This window comes from Anolis sagrei, chromosome 3 (assembly GCF_037176765.1).
Source record: "Anolis sagrei isolate rAnoSag1 chromosome 3, rAnoSag1.mat, whole genome shotgun sequence".
In the NCBI taxonomy this organism is placed as follows: domain Eukaryota; kingdom Metazoa; phylum Chordata; class Lepidosauria; order Squamata; family Dactyloidae; genus Anolis; species Anolis sagrei.
In genome coordinates, this window is record NC_090023.1 from 31,411,010 (window position 1) to 31,431,334 (window position 20,325).

Genomic DNA, 20,325 nt, shown 5'->3' on the forward strand with positions numbered 1-20,325 from the left:
TTGCAGACGGCCAATTCTCTCACACCATAAGCGACTTGCAGTTTCTCACGTTGCTCCTAACAAAGAAAAAAACCATTTAAGACATAAGGATTTTGGAGCCGAACTTGGACTCTGGAGATCAGATTCGATCCTGATGATGGAAACCTACTGGATGACTCAGCCTCAGAAGAAGGCAAACTCTCCAAACAAATCTGGCCAAGAAAACCCAAGAATCATGGGGTCACCTTCGGGTCACCATAAGTCGGAAAGGACTGGAAGGCACACAATAGCATAACAAAACCATCCTGACAATAGTAATGGGTGGGCATTTTCCCACTCGTGAACGGGCACCCACCAGTGTCCTCTCTTATCTTCTTATCCTTTTTCTGCATGGACTGGGGAGCGTTGATTTAAAGCCAAATGAGCTGTTAGACCTGCCACGCTCCTGCTTGTTTGCCCGGTAGTTTAAATCGGCTGCTGTTTTTAACACTTGCGAGGGTGGCAAGGCAGCCTTCAGCAAGCTTTTGACAACATTCCCAACCTTAGCTGCTCAGTGTGTGCCCATTGTGGGGGTAGTCATATGACTCTGGAGACCAAAGTTCTCATCCTCGTTTTGCCCAGGGGTGAGCCAGAGCATGTAACACTCTCTCAGCCTCAGAAAAAGGCGAAGGAAAAACCTCTTTGAACAAATCTCCATAATATATTTGCTTTAAATCAAAAACTACTTGAAAGTGCACAACAAGAATGTTGAATGGGGGGGGGGGGGTAACAAAGATAGGGAGATGTGGGCATGAGGCAGAATAATAATAATAATAATAATAATAATATCAACACTAAAGATTTGGACAGTGTTAGTCAGACTGGAGTTCAGTTTCGGTTTCCTCATCCAGCTTCAGGTCATCCATGTACAGCAAACTCGAGGTGGTATAATAGTATTAAAACAGAGAAAAATCGTGACATTCATTAGTTCTCTTCAAGGAGACCCTGCACTCAGAAACCGGCAATCTGTTGGTTAGTCCTAATTGGACTTTGTTATTATTGTGTGCCTTCAAGTTGTCCTGACTTTTGGGAGTTTCTTGATAAGGTTTCTTCAGAAGGGGTATGTCTTGGCCTCCCTCTGAGGTTGAGAGAGAGAGACTCGCCCAATGGATTTCCACCACAGTCAATTAAAATGTATTCTAAACCAGAGTCTGAAATGCTATAGCTCAGATATTGTTGCTGTTGTGCACCACCAAGTCCTTTCCGACCTATAGCAACCTTAAGGCGAGCCTACTTTGGCAAAATTTGCTCAGAAAAGATTAGCTATTATTTCCTTCTGAGGCTGAGAGAGTATGACTTGCCCAAATCACCCAATGTGGGTTTAATGACCTCCACCTTCCTGTGCCACTTGATACAAGATTTGTGTGGGTTTGTCAAGAGACTTGAGAAACGGCAAGTCCCTTCTGGTGTGAGAGAATTGGCCATCTGCAAGGACGTTGCCTAGGGACACCTGGATGTTTTACCATCCTATGGGAGGCTTCTCTCATGTCCCCGCATGAGAAGTTGGAGTTGACAGGCGGGAGCTCACCCCTTTGTGTCTGCAGTTCTGCCGCCACAAGGATTTAACCCATTGTATTGTTGAAGGCTTTCATGCAGGCGAAACCTCAGGAGAGAATGCCTCTAGAACATGGCCATATAGCCCGAATAATCCTACAACAACCGAGTTTAACCCATTGATTGTCCAAGGAGTACATACGCTTAAGTATATGGTGCATTAATTTGCCATGGCATAGATGTACCTGCGGTTGGTAAAATATACCATGTACTTAAATACTGTGCATGTGTGTGCATCGCTTTCGAATATATGTTATATCACAGTGTGATGACGAATAGAGTGTCTGTAGATCCTTTAAGTTCTTGTCGATTTATGTTGACCCCAATATTTCATAGGGTTTTCTTAGGCAAGGAATACTCTGAGGTGGTTTGGCTAGCTCCTTCCGCTGAATTATAGCCTACAGCCCCTGATTTTCGTTGGAGCTCTCCCATCCAAGTCCTAACCAGGGCGGTTGAGCCTTCTTAGCTTCCAAGATCAGACCCTATACTTAAATAACAAGACACAGAAATAAATTAAATAGAAGATATATTTTACTATCCACACTCAACGGAAATTCTCCCTCATTAAAGTATATTGAGTTTATTTGGGCGTATATTGAGTTTTTTGTAAGCTACTTGTAATACTACAAAACAGATACAACCCGGAATTCTTCGAAGAAATGCTGTGATGGCCGAAGGGAGGGAGAGGGCTCTTATTCTTTCCGCATCCTACTTCTCCCTTGTTGCGGGAATGGCATTTTTCAGTATTGACTGCGAACATCCCTCTTCCTTTCGAGGCTTTTCCGGCCGAAGGAAAGGGGGAAACAACAGCGAGGAAGGTGTATGTCAAAGGGAGAGAGGTTTGAAGCCTCCTTTTCTTGACGGATGAGGGTCTCCCGAAAGGAGGGAGGAGGAGAAGAAAAGGAGAAAAGGAAAAGGAGAGGGAGGAATTGGAGGAGAAGTTGGAGGAGAGGAAAGGAGAAGGAGGGAGAAGGAGAAGGAAGGAAAAAGAGAAGGATGGAGATGGAGACGGATGGAGTAGGAAAAGGAAGGGGAGAGAAGGAGGAGAAGGAGACAGAAGGAAAAGGAAGCAGAAGAAGGAGCAGAAGGAGAAAGAAAAGGAGGAAGAGAAGAAGGAAGGAGGAGGGAGAAGAGAAGGAAAAGGAAAAGAATGGAGAAGGAAAAGGAAGAAGGAGGAAGAGGAGGAGGAGGAGGAGGAGGAAGGAAGGAAAAAGAAGGAGAAAGGCAAGGAGGAGGAGGAGGAGAAGGAAGGACAAGGAGGAAGAGAAAGAACAAGGAGAAGGAAGGAAAAAGGGGAAGGATGGTCAAGGAGACGGATGGAGAAGGAAGGAGAAAGAAAGAGAAAGAGAAGAAGGGAGAAGGAAGGAGAAGGAAGGAGGAGAAGGAGAAAGAAGAAGAAAAAGAAAGAAGAAAAAGAAAGAAGAAAAAGAAGGGAGAAGCAAGGAAAAGAAGGAGAAAGACAAGGAGTAGGAGGAGACAGAAGGAGATAGAGAAGGAAGGAGGAGAAAGAGAAAGAAGAAAAATGAAGAAAAAAAGAAGGGAGAAGGAAGGAAAAGAAGGAGAAAGACAACGAGGAGGCGGAGAAGGAAGGAGAATGAGGAGGGAAGAAGGAGAAGGGAAGAGAAGGAAGGGGAAGGGGAAGGAGAAGAAGGAGAAGGAGGGGGTGGCTCCATTTCAGTGCCAAGGCAGAAAGGCATCTCCCAGGGTCTTGGCTTCAGAAGCTCCGGGAAGTTGAGGCAGCAATTCCCTGAAGTCGGTTGGGGAGAAGCCAAGGGCGAATTAATGTAGTTTGACCCCACTTCAACTGCCATGGCTCAAGGCTACGGAGTCCTTGCTGGGACACTAGCACTCTTTGGCAGCGAAAACTCAAGAGCTTGGTAAACTACACCTCTCACTATTCTATAGCTTCGAATCCTGACAGCTAAAGGGGTGCCAAAGTAGCTGCGTCCATAAAACATTCAGGAATCTCGAAAAAGACCCCAGGATTTCTCAAGATGAGAGATCAAGTGGTATGAACTTTCTAGCAGTGTAGATGGGGATCTTTTGAGAGGATTGAGTTTATTTAGAGGGAACAATAGGTCCCAGATTTTTGGGGAAGGGCAAGAGAAGAAGCCGGAGGATGCGCCCGAGGAACTCCCGGACTCAGGACTTCATCCTGGTTCCTGGAACCGCGGGATGCGACGGAGAAGCTGGTGGAAATGCGCTAGGATTTCCCGCTAGGAGCCCAGGGAGCAAGAAAGCAATGGCAATGTTTTATAGGACAGTGATTCATGCCGGCCGCATGACCTTGGAGGTGTCTACCGACAACACAGGCTCTTTGGCTTAGAAATGGAGTTTAAGCGGCTGAGGGGGGAAAGGAAGGGGCCTGAGGCTGTTAAGAATGGTGGGAGTTGAAGTCCAAAACACCTGAAGGGAGGGCCGAAGTTTTCCCATGCCTGGCATAGACAGTCAGACAGGAGCTCTCAAATATATTTCCACCTTGTCGGCTTTTCAGATGGTCTTTTAGATTCGGATTTTCCTACGACTTAGGAAATCTCAGCGAGCAAAACCAAACACAGTACAACAAAGACAAGGCCCCTGGGTTTACTCAAATGCCTGCCTTTGCCTTCCCGCTCGCGTTTCGCCCACGGGGGAAAGCGGCACCAAACCCTTTCGTTTTCAGTGGAGAGGGAAGCCCCTGAAATCCCCCCGAAGGCATGCACGATGCAGCGCCCAGGCCACCGGGTTCAACAAACCACCAAGAGAGAAACCTCAGCCCGAAACTCAGCCGCCTCCAAGGCTTGAGCTTTGGTCCCGGAAGGATTTTTCCCCAGCTCTTCAGACCCGAGAACTTGGCGCCTTTGGGACCGAAGGTCAGACTTTGGAAAAGTTTGTATTGTCGATGGCTTTCATGGCTGGAATCACTAGGTTCTTGTGGGTTTTTTCGGGCTATAGAGCCATGTTCTAGAGGCATTTCTCCTGACGTTTGGAAAAGTTCCTTCCTCCTTTGAACTGCAACTCTTCCCCAGAAAGGAACTCTTTCCCAAACTCCCACTCTGGCTCTCAATCTAAGAATGCAACTGCACCGTAGAAATAAAGCATTTTGGCACCACTTTATCCTCCATAGCTCAGTGCAAGGGTATCCTGGGATTTGGGGAATCAACTCCTCTGAGCCATGGTAGTGCAAGTGGTGTCAAACTGCATTATTTCTACCGTGTAGAGATTCTCTGGTCTTGTTCAAGACTTCCTTTTCTCCTCAAGGCAGAGGCCTCTCATCTGCACTACCACTGAACAACTGTCAGGCTATGAAACTGCATTATATGGCAGGGTATCTGGGAGCCAGATCTGTTTGTGTGAATATATATTTCTTTAAAATCCTTTATAGTGTGTGTGTGTGTGTGTATACACATACACCTATATACACCCATATACACATATATTATGTGTATATGGGTGTATATATTATCCATACATACACATAATTTAAAAAGTAGAAAATAGATTACAAATCAGAAGGAAGACAAAGATGGATGTGGATATATACTATATACACTATATACACACACACACATATGGATCTCTCTCTATATTGGCATATAATCGCTATAATAAAAATAATATAATAGTATAATAATAGTTCACATATAAACATATATTTTACATACACACACATATACATACATACACAGACTGAAAAAAGTACAAAATAGGTTACAGATCAGAAGGAAGACAAAGATGGATGTGGGTATATACTATATATACATATACATACACACACACATACACACACAGACATATGGATCTCTCTATATATTGGCATATACATCTCTACAATAAACAATAATATAATATAATAATATTATAGTAATAGTACACATATACTCACATATACACATATATTATACATACACACATATACATACATACACATACTGAAAAAAGTACAAAATATGTTGCAGATCTGAAGGAAGACAAAGGTGGATGTGGGTATATACACACATACACACATATGGATCTTTTTCTCCATAGTGGCATATACATCTCTATAATAATAATAACAACAACAACAACAAATATAATATATTACACACACACACATATATTATACATTTATGCGTGCACACACACATACATACTTACACATACTGAAAAAAGTAGAAAATAGGTTACCGATCTGAAGGAAGACAACATGCATGTGAAGATATATGTGTGTGTGTGTATGCATTTATAGAGAGACACACATAGGGATCTCTCTCTCTACATATTGGCATATACATCTCTATAATAAATAATATTATAATGGTAATAATATAAATCATACACACACATATACACACACACACACACACATACACCCGTGTTATACATATATACACACACTGAAAAAGTAGAAAATATGTTACAGATCTGAAGGAAGACAAAGATGGATCTGGGTATATATATATATATATACCACACACACGCACACACATATATGGATCCCTCTTTTCTCTCTCTCTCTCTCTCTCTCTCTCTCCATATTGGCATACACATCTCTGTAATAAATAATATAACGTAACAATATACACATATACATATATACATATATATTATACATATATACACACGCTGAAAAAGTAGAAAATATGTTACTGATCTGAAGGAAGACAAAGATGGATCTGGGTATATACCAGACACACACATATATGGATCTCTCTCTGTATCTCTCTCCATATTGGCATATACATCTCTATAATAATAATAATAATAATAATAATAATAATAATAATACTTCATTTATAGGCCTATCCTCTATTCTGCTTCGCATCTGTAACACATTTTCTGTTATCCTTTCTAAGGGGAAAATATCCCTCTCTGTAGAGAACTTGTCTCCATGCTTTGAGAAGTGAAGGGCGCCCCATCCCTTCTAAGAGCCCACACCTATCTCCTGAAAGGCCTACCAAACCGAGTTGTAAACATTACAACCTTGCATTGATAGGGAAACTCCTTACATTGAAAGGGAGGAAAAGTCACACAAATGCTAATGGAGTAGTAAGGTTAGCATCCCCAATAAAGGTGGGGGGGGGGGGGGGGAAGGGGGGGTTAACACGCATTTGCCAAATTCGAGGAGAGAGAAAGAGGGAAGGATATTCCCCGCTGCTCACAAAGCTCAAACCCAGCCAGATATTGCTGACTTCCGAAGGTTTGAAAGCAGTGATTTCCTAGGAAATGTGTTGAGTGGGTTTAGAATGGCAGTTTTATAGCCCCCATGCTTCAGTTTAGCTGGCTGGGAGATAAATCTGCCTGTCTCGGTTGAGATTTAGCATAGAACCCGGTGGCACTTTGAAGAGAGAGAAAGAGACATTTATTATTACGTCTTGATGGGATTTCTGGGTGTTCTCGTTGCGACAGACTTCGCAACTTTCCCCTTTTTCGGAAATGGTTTCAAGTCCGAATGGACATATGTAAAAACCCAACAGGAAGTAGAACGACAGGCCTATTCCCGCACATGATTTCTGCAAACTTGGAGTTCCACAACGCTGTGGAATCGTTTCACAAGGTCTTTTTCCTTCTCTGCCAATTACTACTGATGCCTCACCAAACTGCAATTCACAGGATTCCTTAGCATTGAGCCCTGGCGGTTTAAGTGGGGTCGAACTGCATTAATTCCACAGTGTAGATGCACCCCAGGGACCCCTAAGCCAAAATCTCATTGGTAGCCCTGACCAAAGTAGCCTATTGGCTCAATTGGGTTTACTATGAGTCAGGCCTGTAGCCAGGATTTTGAATGGGGTGGGGGGAGCTGAGTTTGATTTTTTTTGGGGGGGGGGGCTGAGTCTGAGTGAAAGAGGGTCTACCCTAGCAAACCTTTTGTATCGTTACCCCAATACCCCTATGCATATGAGATATATTGAGCATGGTGATCAGATCATGATATGAATAAGCATAACAGTTTAAATAATGCACCAGTAAGGCCTTTTCGCAGACCACAATGAGAATTTCGGGGGGGGGGGGTGAAGCCCCCAAAGCTCCCCCCCCCCTAAATGCCTGCTATGAGTTGACTCAGCCTTCCAAGAATGGATGAGATGGGTTTACTTTAGCTAACAGGCAAAGAGCGCCAGAGGAAATGCATTTTTGTGCTTCACTTTTTTGTGCCGAAAGGACTTCTCAGAGGAGTTCTAATAATAATAATAATAATAACAATAACAATAACAATAACAACAATAACACTTGGAAAATACAAAAACCAGCATAATGATCTTGCTTGCTGTGTATTAATCTTGATATGTATCTAACAATAATAATCACATAATAATATCACATAATAATAATATATCACACAGTCCTAGACGCTTGGGAAGTGTTCGACTTGTGATTTTGTGATATGAAATCCAGCATATAGATCTAATTTACTATGACATACTGTGTTTTGTGTCAGTAAAATAATAATAATAATAATAATAATAATAATAATAATAATAATTGTAATCCCAGGTGACAGTAGGACTGAAGAGAAACAACTGGAAAAGTTGACACGAATTAAAGATCGAACTGCAAAAACTCTGGCACAAGCCAGTCAAGGTGGTCCCAGTGGTGATCGGCACACTGGGTGCAGTGCCTAAAGACCTTGGCCTGCACTTAAACACAATCGGGCGCTGACAAAATTACCATCTGCCAACTGCAAAATGCCACCTTATTGGGATCTGCACGCATCATTCGAAGATACATCACACAGTCCTAGACACCTGGGAAGTGTCGGACGTGTGATCCAATTCAACAGCCAGCAGAGTGTCTGCTGTGGACTCATCTTGTTGTGTTTCAAACAACAACAACATAAATTTATTGGTTACACGCTTCTCCTCAAGGCAGGGGTCAGAGTGCAACATAATTAAAATACACACACGCGCACACATATAAAGCTCGTGACTACTAAAATAGTATATTAAAAATAGAGAACTAAAACTAAAACCCATCCAAAGAATGTAAACCAACAAATGTCCCTGCAAAATCCACAGTTCAAAATGGACTATGTTCGTCATGATTATGTTTTAATTAACGTATTAAATGTGGTTATTTATTCAGTGTGACCCAGTGTATTTTGCTTTCACTTTTATTCCTATCTAAACTTGGAACTCTCGCCTTGGGAGAGTTGGGAGAGAGACATGATATAACAAGTAAAGGTTTTCCCCGACATTAAGTCTAATCTCCATTTCTAAGCTGAAGAGCCGCCAGCCGAGTTGTCCATAGATACCTCCTAAATCATGTGGCCAGCAGAAGAGGTACCTTTTCGAACAGATGATAGGTTGGCAGAAGCTGGGGCTAACAGCGGGAGCTCACCCCACTCCCGGATTTGAACCTCCAATCTTTAGTTCAGCTAGTTCAGCAGCTCAGCGGTTTAACCCGTGCTTTGAACTGGAATACATGATAGTGTGGACTCAGATAACCCAGTTCAAAGCAGATATTATGGGATTTCCTGCCTTGATATTCTGGGATATAGAGCTGTGTGGATGGGCCCTGAACTGCTTTGTCTTTGCAGCCTTATGCCAGGATCTATACCAAAATGGACAGAGGGGAGTGTTGACTCTCTTCGGGCAGTTTGTCATTGTCGCCTGCTTTGTTAGTTTCTCATGACCCTTCCACGCAGGCCTGGGATCTAATCCCAGGTTTTCTGCTCTAAACGGAGGGCCCTTCCACACAGCCCTGTAACTCAGAATATCAAGGCAGAAAATCCCACAATATCTGCTTTGAACTGAGTTATTTTAGGGCCTTTCCACACAGCTGAATAAAATCTCACATTATCTGCTTTGAACTGGAATATATGGCAGTGTGGACTCAGATAACCCAGTTCAAAGCAGATATTGTGAGATATTCTGCCTTGATATTCTGGGTTATATAACTGTGTGGAAGGGCCCTGAGTCCACACTGCCATATATCCCAGTTCAAAGCAGATAATGTGGGATTTTATTTAGCTGTGTGAAAGGGCCCTATTGTAACCATATATGCGGGCCCTTCCAGGCAGGCCTTATATCCTAGGATCTGATCCCAGGTTTTCTGTTTATCCTAGATTATGTGGCAGTGCGGACTCATACTGTATAACCCTTCCACACAGCGCTATATCCCAGAACATCCAGGCAGAAAATCCCACAATATCTGCTTTGAACTGGATTATCTGAGTCCACATTCAGATAATGTGGAATGTTCTGAATGGATATTCTGGGATATAGGGCTGTGGGAAAGGGCCCTGAGGCACAACATGAAACAAGAGCGCAGTTTAAAACCCTTAAATACTAAAACACAATTAAACAGCCAAACAGGTTTTTGTGTGTGTCAGAAGCTAAGAAACTGCAAGTCGCTTCTGGTGTGAGTGAATTGGCCGTCTGCAAGGACGATCCCGAGGAGACGTCCCCGGACAATTTTACCATCCTGTGGGAGGTTTCTCTCATATCCCCGCATGGGAAGGTAGAGCTCGACAAACAGGGAGCTCACCTACTCCCGCCAACCAATGGGTCAACCAGTCCTTCCGGCACAAGGATTTGACCCATTGCATCACTGGGGGCTACAGCCAAACAGTTATAATGCCTTGAAACACTACAAGACAGTTTGCATCACCAAACAGTACCTCTCTGGGTTAGTCTTAAGAACTCTCTTTTTTCAAAACCTGCCTTTACATAGACGTTTTGGCCTGACATCCCAAAGACAACATTGTAGCCTCTAGCCCAGGCATGGGCCAGCTTGGTTCCTCCAAGTGTTTTGGACTCCAACTCGCACCATTCCTAATAGCCTCGGGCCCTTTCCTCCCCCCCCCCCCTCAGCCGCTTAAGGGAGGGGTCTGAGGCTGTTAGGAATGGTGCGAGTTGGAGTCCAAAACACTTGGAGGGACCAAGTTGGCCCATACCTGGTCTACATTGTAAAATTAATGCAGTTTGACATCACTTCAAAATTGCATGCTTGCTATTGTTTGATATCTTGGCTTACTTTTGCGGATTACCGCAAGCTGGCATCACTTTCAGCTGATTGAATAAAATACCTCGGAGGCTTCTTCTTCAACTATTCTGGAACATTTGGCCTGACACCCCATGGACAACAAGGCCAATTCTAGCCTCTAGCCCAGGCATGGGCCAACTTGAGCCCTCCAGGTATTTTGGACTCCAAGGTTCACCATTCCTAACAGCCTCAGGCCCTTCCCCTTTCCTCCTCAGCTGCTAAAGGGAGGGACCTGAGACTGTTAGGAATTATGGGAGTTGGAGTCTAAAGTATTTGGGGGAACCAAGTTTGCCCATACCTGGTCTCAGGCATGTAGTGGGGGTGGTGGTCCGCGAGAAGGCCTTACTGGTACATTATTTAAACTGTTATGTTTATTCATATCATGATCTGATCACCATGCTCAATATATCCCATATGCATGGGGGTATTGGGGTAACGATACAAAAGGTTTGTTAGGGTAGACCCTCTTTCACTGACTCGCCCCCCCCAACCAAATTCAGCCCCCCCACCCCCAATCAAAATCCTGGCTAGGGGCCTGCCTGGTCTACACTGTAAACTCAATGCATCACTTTCAGCTGATTGAATAAAATACCTCGGTGGCTTCTTCTTCAACTATTCTGAAACATTTGGCCTGACACCCCAACGACAACAAGGCCAATTCTAGCCTCTAGCCCAGGCATGGGCCAACTTTGGGCCCTCCGGGTGTTTTGGACTCCAACTCTCCCCATTCCTAACAGCCCCAGGCCCTTTCCTTTCCCCCCTCTGCCGCTTAAGCTGAGGGGAGTTGGAGTCCAAAACACCTGGAGGGCCCAAGTTGGCCCATGCCTGCTATAGATGCACCCCTTCTTTGTGCCCCTTCGCTCCCTCCCTGTCTCCTTACCGGGTCCCCCCGACGTGGGCTTCCTCATCCATTCACACAGGCTCCTCCGTTGCCCTCCTCCTCCTCCTCCTCCCAGTCCTCCTCCCGGAGAGAGCTGCTCGGGCGTGGGCTGGAGGGGCGCCGCGTTGAGGGAGTGGAGCAGCCCCGCGGAAGAGGGGGCCAGGCCCCCGCAAGAGGGCCCTCCCGGCGGCGGCGGGTGCGTCGGGTGCGGGTGGTAGTCTCCCGTGACGGGGTTGTAAGCCAAGCCGGCGGCTTGCCCGTGCCCGTAGCCGTTCCAGTCGTAGGCGCCCGGCGGAGGCGAGGGCCAAGGCGAGCCGGGCGAGGAGGCCGCCTGCCCCGCGTTGTCCAGCCCCATGGCGGCGGCGGCGGGGCCCACATGGTAGGCGCCGTAGTCCGCGTAAGGGGGTCCCGGGACGAAGTTCTGCGCGGCCAAGTTGAGCCCCGCGGCGTGGCGCACCGAGGAGCCCGGCGGGTACATGGCGGGCCCCTCTTTGTCCAGCAGGTAGCTCACGTACATGGCGGGAGGGGGGAGAAGGAGGACCGGGGGCGCCTCCGCATGCTGCGGCCACAAGGGGCCGGGGAGGGAGGGAGGGGCCCAGGTGGGGGGGGGGTCTCTCCAAAAGGGGGTCTCTCGCAGGGCTCCCTCCTCCTCCTCCTCTTCTCCCTCCTCCTTCCCTTCCTCAAGGAGCCGGCTCCATCGGAGGGTGCAAGGAGCAGGACCGGCCGCAGATTGAGCGCTGAAGGAATGGGCGGCCGAGCCTCGGAGGAAGGCAGGTGGCCTGGAGGGAGGAGGGAAGGGGAGGGGGAGGGAGAAGAGAAAGAGGGGAGGGAAGAAGAGATACAGGGAAAGAGAAGGTGGGAGGAACGGAGGGAGGGACAACCCAGCTGTTCCGACCCTGCTCTTGAGGAGGGTTCGCCTTGGCCACGGGTGGGAGGGAGGGAGGAGGGCTAGGGACGGGCTTCCTGATTCCCCACCGCCGGGAAAGTGGAGTGGCTACTTTTCCCCTTTGAGCAGGCGCACTTTCACCCCCGAGTGCAGGTTCAAACGAGTGGGGGAAGAAGGAGGAGGGGGAGAAAGGAGGAGGAAGACGAGGAGGAAGAGGAGGGGGAGGAGGAAGGAAGGAAGGAAGAGGGGGAAGAAAACTAGGAAGAGGAAGAGGAGGAGGAGGAGAAGAGGAGGAAGAGGAATAGGGAGAGGAGGAAGAAACTGAAGAAGAGGAGGAAGAAACTGAAGAAGAGGAGGGGAAGATGACGAGTAGTAGGAGATAGAGGAAGAGGAGGAGGAAGAAGAGGAAGAGGAGGAAGTAGAAGAAGAGGAGGAAGAAGAAGAGGAAGAGGAGGAGGAAGAAACTGAAGAAGAAGAAGAAGAGGAAGAGAAAGAAGAAGAAGAAGAATAAGAGGAGGAGGAAGAAACTGAAGAAGCAGAAGAAGAAGAAGAAGAGGAGGAGGAGGAAGCTCTCCAGAGAAAGCAAGCCAGAAAGGAGGGGATCAAGGGAGGAGAGGGAGAAGGAAACATGTCCAGAGAGAAAGAGGACAATCTGGCTTGGTAAAAAGAGCCTATGAATGTAGTGTATATATGAGATTAATCCATATAATCCAGTTCAAAGCAGATACTCAGAAACTGGATTATATTTCAGTGTAGAAGTGGCCTGACTGTTTTCAATTATTAAACATTAAAATTAAATAAAGAATTACATTTTAAAAACTCCCAAATGAAAAGGAAAGCATCTGTTCACAATTTCTATATGACAAACATTTCTAGTCATTTACTGCATTGCAACAAACCCAGGTTTTCGCTATAGTGTCTCCTTGGCCAAGACTTGCAGCTAAATTCTAGGTCTCTAGCAAAAACTTTGTATGATAAACTGATTTTATTTTGGGTTGCTGTGAGTTTCCCGGGCTGTATGGCCATGTTCCAGAAGCATTCTCTCCTGAAGGTTCACCCACATCTATGGCAGGCATCCTCAGAGGTTGTGAAGTCTAGACAAGTGGGGTTTCTATATCTATGGAATAATGTTCAGGGTAGGAGAAAGAACTATTGTCTGCTTGAGGCAAGGGTGAATGTTGCAATTGACCACCTTGATTATCATTGAATGGCCTTGCAGCTTCAAAGCCTAGCTGATTCCATATATATATATATATATATATATATATATATAATAAGATAAAATATGTTGTATATCTGGACAGAGCCCTCACACTCTGAGGATGCCTGCCATAGATGTGGGTGAAAAGTCAGGAGAGAATGCTTCTGGAACATGGCCCCACAGCCCGGAAAACTCACAGCAACCCAGTGATTCCGGTCATGAAAGCCTTTGATATGGATATGGTTTTTAATCTGTTTGATTGATATGTATTCTAGTTGCTTATACGTTTAGATTGTCTTATATTTTGTTGATATGTGTTTTATTATTTATCTGTGCGGCATTAAATGTTTGCCTATTTGCAAACTGCCTTGTGTCTCCTGCAGGTCCAGAAAGGCAGGGTAGAAATGAAGTAAATACATAAATAAATAAAATTTTGACCACACGTTGTAGTAGAAGTGTGTGTAGAGCAAGCATGGGAAAACTTCAGCCCTCCGGGTGTTTTGGACTTGAACTATTAGGAATTATGGGAGTTGAAGTCCAAAACAGCCGAAGGGCCGAAGTTTGCCCATGCCTGATGTAGAGTATAGACGAGATTATATTAGATGTGTGTGTGTAGAGTATAGATGGGATTATATTGTGCGTATGTCAGCTTTCGAATTGTAATTTATATCCTAACCTAATGTAAACACTGCACAGATGCGGATGGATGATTGTAAGGAAGGATTCTATACTGGTTGCTGACAGTAAACAAAGATTTGATTTGAGATTTGATCTGTCAAACCCCTCCCGCCCCTTCTTTTTTTTAAGGACCCAGAAGTTGACAAAGCTAAGGCCCCACAAGGCCTTCCAAGGCCTATCTGTATCTGCTTGTCCAAATCCCCCAGGTATCTCCCAACCAAAGTTAAGACATGTTTTCGGCCTAATCTGTTGACTAAAATCCTGTTAAAATGTTCCAGTCGGTGGTTTGGCTTTACCAGGAGGCCAGAGTCTCCTCTTCGCAGGGTCGGAAAGATAAATAGAGAGAGAGAGAGAGAGAGAGAGAAAGAAAGGAAGGAAGGAAGATTCGCCTTTCTTTTAAATCACTTTACTCATTATTGACCAATTGCCAGGCTAATCCAGGATAAGGAGGAAACAAGTCGCAACAAACCACCCCTGACACTCTCCCCAACTCCAAAAAAAGTGAATTGGGAACGTCAAAGGATTATCTTAATTTCTTTAGGGTTGGGGCGCGTGGCGAGGAAGCCTTCGCCCTTTATCCAACCGAGGGATCAAAGTATATTCAAGAGAGAGAGAGAACAATCTGTAAACTGCTGGGAGAGCCTTTGGATGCATCTACACTCTGGAATTAATGTAATTTCACACCGTGTTGTCGAAGGCATTCATGGCCGGAATCACCGGGTTACTGTGAGTTTTCCAGGCTGTATGGCCATGTTCCAGAAGCATTCCCTCCTGATGTTTCGCCCACATTTGTGGCAGGCATCCTCAGAGGTTGTGAGGTCTGTTGGAAACTAGGCAAGTGGGGTTTATATATCTGTGGAGTGTCCAGTACTCTTGCCTGTTTGAGGGAGGTGTTAATGTTTCTATTGGCCATCTTGATTAGCATTTAATGGCCTAGCAGTTTCAAAGTCTGGCTTCTTACTGCCTGGGGGAATCTTTTGTTGGGAGGTGATTACCTGGCCCTGATTGTTTCTTGTCTGGAATCCCCCTGTTTTTGAGTGTTGCTCTTTATTTACTGTTATGATTTTAGAGTTTTTAAATACTGGTAGCCAGATTTTGTTCATTTTCATGGTTTCTTCCTTTCTGTTGAAATTGTGTGAATGCTGCAATTGATCACCTTGATTCCCATTCAATATTTATTTATTACAGTGGTGAGGGATAAATAATATGTATAAGCAGAAAAATAACAGTAGATGCTGAAAATTAAAGTATGATAGGTTGCATTGAATAATATGTATCTGCTGTAAACAATGTATAACAAATGTATTGAACTATGATAAAATAATACAATTTTTTTAAAAAAGAATATTTATTTATTTATTTGCTCTATTTATATCCCGCCTTCCTCTATCCCCTTGAAGGGGACTCAAGGTCGCTTTACATATGGCAACTATTTGATGCCTTTAGACAACAGACAATTAAATACGTTTAAGTTAGAATTTAAAAATTACAATTAAAATCCACATTAAAACATATAGTTATTATAATCGCTATTAAAATCACGCCATCCATCGAATAGCCTTGCAGCTTCAAAGCCTAGTTGCTTCCTGCCTGGAGGGGGAATCTTTTGTTGGGAGATGTTAGCTGGCCCTGATTGTTTTCTGCAAGGAATTCCCCTGTTCCACACTTTCACATTTACACCTGCCTCAAACAAACAAGACTTCTTTCTCCCACCCTGGATATTATTCTACAGATACATAAACCTCACTTGCTTAGTTTCCTACAGACCTCACAGATTTCCATTTTTCAAAATAATCCTGGGATGGGTTGTTGTGTGTTTTCCGAGCTGTATGGCCATCCCATCTTATTTCAATTTGTATCAATCTTGACCCAGCCTTTTAATTGTTCTGACCCATTCCTTTCTCATGCCCTAACAAATGAGCAGGCAGGATTTTTCCTTTTAATATTTATGTGTTGTTGGGTAATTTCATGCTTATATTGCTGTTACTGTTATTTTTTTTGTTCATGTTGTGACTTTGTATGTTTTGATGTTGCTGTTTGGAAACTGCCCTGAGTCCCCCCCCCCCCCCGAGGGGAGTTAGAGTAGTATATAAATAAAGTATTATTATTATTATTATTATTATTATTATTATTATGGCCATGTTCCAGAAACATTATCTCCTGACTTTTCATGGCATCCTCAGAGGTTGTGCGGTTCTCACAAACTCTGAGGATTCCTGCCATAGATGTGGGCAAAACGTCAGGAGAGAATGCTTCTGGAACATGGCCATGCAGCCTTGAAAACTCACAGCAACCTAATTTCACACCACTTGAACTGACCAGACTCCCTACTGATGGAATGTGTAATCTTGGTGAGGCATTAACATTCATTAGCGGATAAGGTGAAAGACCTCTTAAAACTATATTTCCCATGATGTCATAGTATTGGGCCATGAGGTTCCAACCTGCATAAATTCGACAATGCAGATGCACCATTTCTGGCTGAAGAGCAGAGTATTAATACGTAAATAATGCATATTCTAGTTAAAACCGCGATGAGCAAACTTTCCAGAAGAGTTTGTAGAGTTTTTTCTTTCACCCAGACCTCAGTGTCTCTGCAAAGCAGATAGGGAGATGTGGCTTTGATATGAGAATCTCTCCTGTTCTCCTCCCCTCTTGTCTTTGCCCTGAACAGACACACAACTTGCCCCTTTGAAGAGGCGACACGCCGCCCGAAACACCCCCAGATCCCCCGATCAGAGGCACTACCCACTGTTATGCTTTACCTTTTCACCTTTTATGCTTTACCTTTTCACCTTGAGCCAGGACAAAGGGAAGAGGCCGGCGGAGGTTTGCATCCCTTTCATACCCAACGCAGAGAGCAATCCCCCTTCCTTCTCCCCGGATGCTACAAAGGACCCCGCTCCCCTCCTTCTTTCGGGGCCTCGACTGGGACAGCAGGAGGTTGTCTCGAACCCAGCACCGAGGAAACGCTTAGGGTCACCGTCTCGATTTTTCCTTGTTGCTTTCTGTCTGCCAACTTGCTGCGACCCTAAAGCGACCTTACCATGCTCTTCAGGGAATCACAGAGTTGGAGGAGACTTCCAAGGATCATCCAGTCCATACAGGAAGACACAATCCAAGAACCCTGGGCATCCAAGGACATCAAAACCTCTGCTTCAAAACCTCCAGAGAAGGAGACTCCGACAAACTCCATAGCAGCCTTTTTACCATTCAAAAGGGCAGGCCAAACGCACGAGACAAAATGTTAAAATAAGAATAGAAAAGGTGTTTTTGTGAGGGAGGAGCCCAAGAAAGAGGAGCAATGGGGTTTGGCCTATATTAAGCCTCACTAAACTGCAAACCCCAGAATTCTGCAGGAGTCAGAAACCGGATATTAAGTAGATTTTTTCTCTAGTGTGATGAGTGTGGATTTCAACCCTAGCTTCACTGCTTTTAGTCCAAAGCCCAGGAGCCCTATGAGTGTTGGTGTTGGTGACCTACAGGTTAGCGGTTGAAAGAGAGGGTTGAGCTCCCTCTGTCAGCTCCAGCTCCCCATTCTGGGACATAAGAGAAGCCTCCCACAAGGATGGTAAAAATGTATTATCCAAGGCTTTCATGGCCAGAATCACTGGGTTGTATTCCGGGCTGTATGGCCATGTTCCAGAAGCATTCTCTCCTGACCTTTCGCCTGCATCTATGGCAGAAAACATTTACACCTACCTCAAACAGACAAGAGTTATTTCTCCCATCCATTCTAGGAAAACTAGGAAAATTCCATTTTCCTAGTTTCGAACAGGCTGCACAATTTCTGAGGATGCCTGCCATAGATGCAGGTGAAACATCAGGAGAGAATGCTTCTGGAACATAGTCATACACCCCGGAAAGCTCACAACAACCGAGGATGGTAAAACATCAAAACATCAGGGTGTGTCCTGGGCAACGTCCTTACAGACTGCCAATTCTCTCACACCAGAAGCAACTTGCAGTTTCTCAAGTCGCTACTGACACACAAAAGCTCAGACTATTGCATCTTGTGGCAGTTTTAGTAGGTTAAAGACGCACCTGCTTTTGTGAGCCTTTCGGGGGGGGGGGGGCTAAAACACTCCAGTCTGAGGATGCATTGACATCACTTGAAGTGCCATTGCTCAGTGCTATGGAATAATAGGAGAGCTGGTGCCTCACCAAAGTGCAAAGACCAGGACCCCTAGCATTAAGCCAAGGCAGTGAAATAAAGCAATTTAGAGCAGTTGTGGATAGTGAGATCCAGGCCGCTCTTGGATACTGAGATCCAGGCTTCTAGGCTGGTGTGGGCAGAGCTTGGCCAAAGGAAGAAGCTAAATAATAGAATCATAGAGTTGGAAGAGACCTCATGGGCCATCCAGTCCAACCCCCTGCCAAGAAGCAGGAATGTTGCATTCAAAGCACCCCTGACAGAATAAATCACACCAAGTTGAAGAAGAAGCCACAGATGTATTTTATTCAATCGGCTAATAGTGATGCCAGCTTGCAGTAATCTGCAAAAGTAAACTGAGATTTCAAACAATAACAAGCGTACAATTTTAAAGTGATGTCAAACTTTATTAATTTTACAGCATAGATTAGGTCTGGGCAAACTTGGTTTCTCCAGGTGTTTGGACTCCAACTCCCACAATTCAGAACATCCTTAGGCCCCTTCCTTTCCCCCCCTTAAGCACCTGATGTTGTTCGGAATTGTGGGAGTTGGAGTCCAAAACACCTGGAGGAACCAAGTTTGCCCATAACCTGGTGTAGACGCATCCTGCATCTGCTTTAACCGAGCCAAATTGTGGGAGTTGGAGTCCAAAACACCTGGAGGAACCAAGTTTGCCCATAACCTGGTGTAGACGCATCCTGCATCTGCTTTAACCGAGCCAAATTGTGGGAGTTGGAGTCCAAAACACCTGGAGGAACCAAGTTTGCCCATAACCTGGTGTAGACGCATCCTGCATCTGCTTTAACCGAGCCAAATTGTGGGAGTTGGAGTCCAAAACACCTGGAGGAACCAAGTTTGCCCATAACCTGGTGTAGACACATCCTGCATCTGCTTTAACCGAGCCAAATTGTGGGAGTTGGAGTCCAAAACACCTGGAGGAACCAAGTTTGCCCATAACCTGGTGTAGACGCATCCTGCATCTGCTTTAACCGAGCCTAGTCAACAAGAGCCCAGCCATATATCTCTCTTTTTGGTTGACTTGAAAGAAAAAAATAATATATATATATTAAATTAAATTAAAAGTAAAATTAAATTAATATGGCCGTCCTAAATTTGCATCCCCAGTCATGAACATTTCAACGCCATCTAGGAGTTAAAATGATGTTTTCAATCTGCACCAAGTATTTTTGAGTCTTTGCTCTTACTCACAACTCTTCCTTGAACCGTATCTTGTTCTCTCTACTTCTCTGGCTATGTGTCAGTGCCTTTACTATTTAAGTGCACTTTGAAATATCCCTATCTAGTGTCTACATTTCAATCCGGTTTAATTTGGGTCTCAGGACGTCTCAGTCACATAGGTACCAGTGTTATGCCTACAGATATACATCAAGGGATGACTAATTGCGGCATTTACCAGTGTGTGAAAATAACAGGATGTCCAACCGCCCAACGCCTGACCTTTTTGTCAAGCTCTATCAACTGAAATAAGAGGAGTAGATGATTTAAAACACAGTATATGCTAAGGTCGCACCTATCTTTCTGCCTACACAAAGATCCCCTTGGTTTCTATGAGGATACTTCTGGAAGAAAGAAACCCGGAGTCTCCAAAGCGTTTCTTTCACGGGAAGCGATCCAGAGATGAATGTGGATCAACCTCTTTCAAGGACAGATGAAATCTGGGCGCAGATCATTCTTGGGAAAGCGAGGTTTGTTGCTCAATGCCGCACTTTCTCCCTCTGGGTCCCTTTTGCTCCAGCTCTTCACAGGCCCTTCCTCTTGCTTCTCTGCCTACGTGGGCCAAGGAAGGTTTGCTCTCCCTTTTTTAAAACCCAGCCTCCAGTCTTTCCAGGGCAGAAAGACAGCTTTGCCTGCGGGAAGGTTCCCAGAAACCGAGGCAATTCACACTCCACTGTGACTGTGGGAGGCTGGAGGATGGCTATAGTTATTGTATGGACCTTTGATCAACGGCCATGACCATATTTTATTGATCCCATTGCGCTTGTTAATTTTGT

General features: G+C 44.9%; 1 protein-coding gene across 1 annotated transcript in view; it reads right to left on the reverse strand.

Moving 5' to 3' along the window:
* CDX2 (caudal type homeobox 2) overlaps nucleotides 1-11,912 on the reverse strand; it is a 28,155-nt gene extending 16,243 nt beyond the window's left edge. The window contains exon 1 of the mRNA XM_060767145.2: nucleotides 11,396-11,912. Within this exon, the coding sequence (XP_060623128.2) occupies nucleotides 11,396-11,912 (517 nt within the window). The remainder of the gene's footprint in view (nucleotides 1-11,395) is intronic.
* Between the last annotated feature and the right edge of the window lie 8,413 nt (nucleotides 11,913-20,325).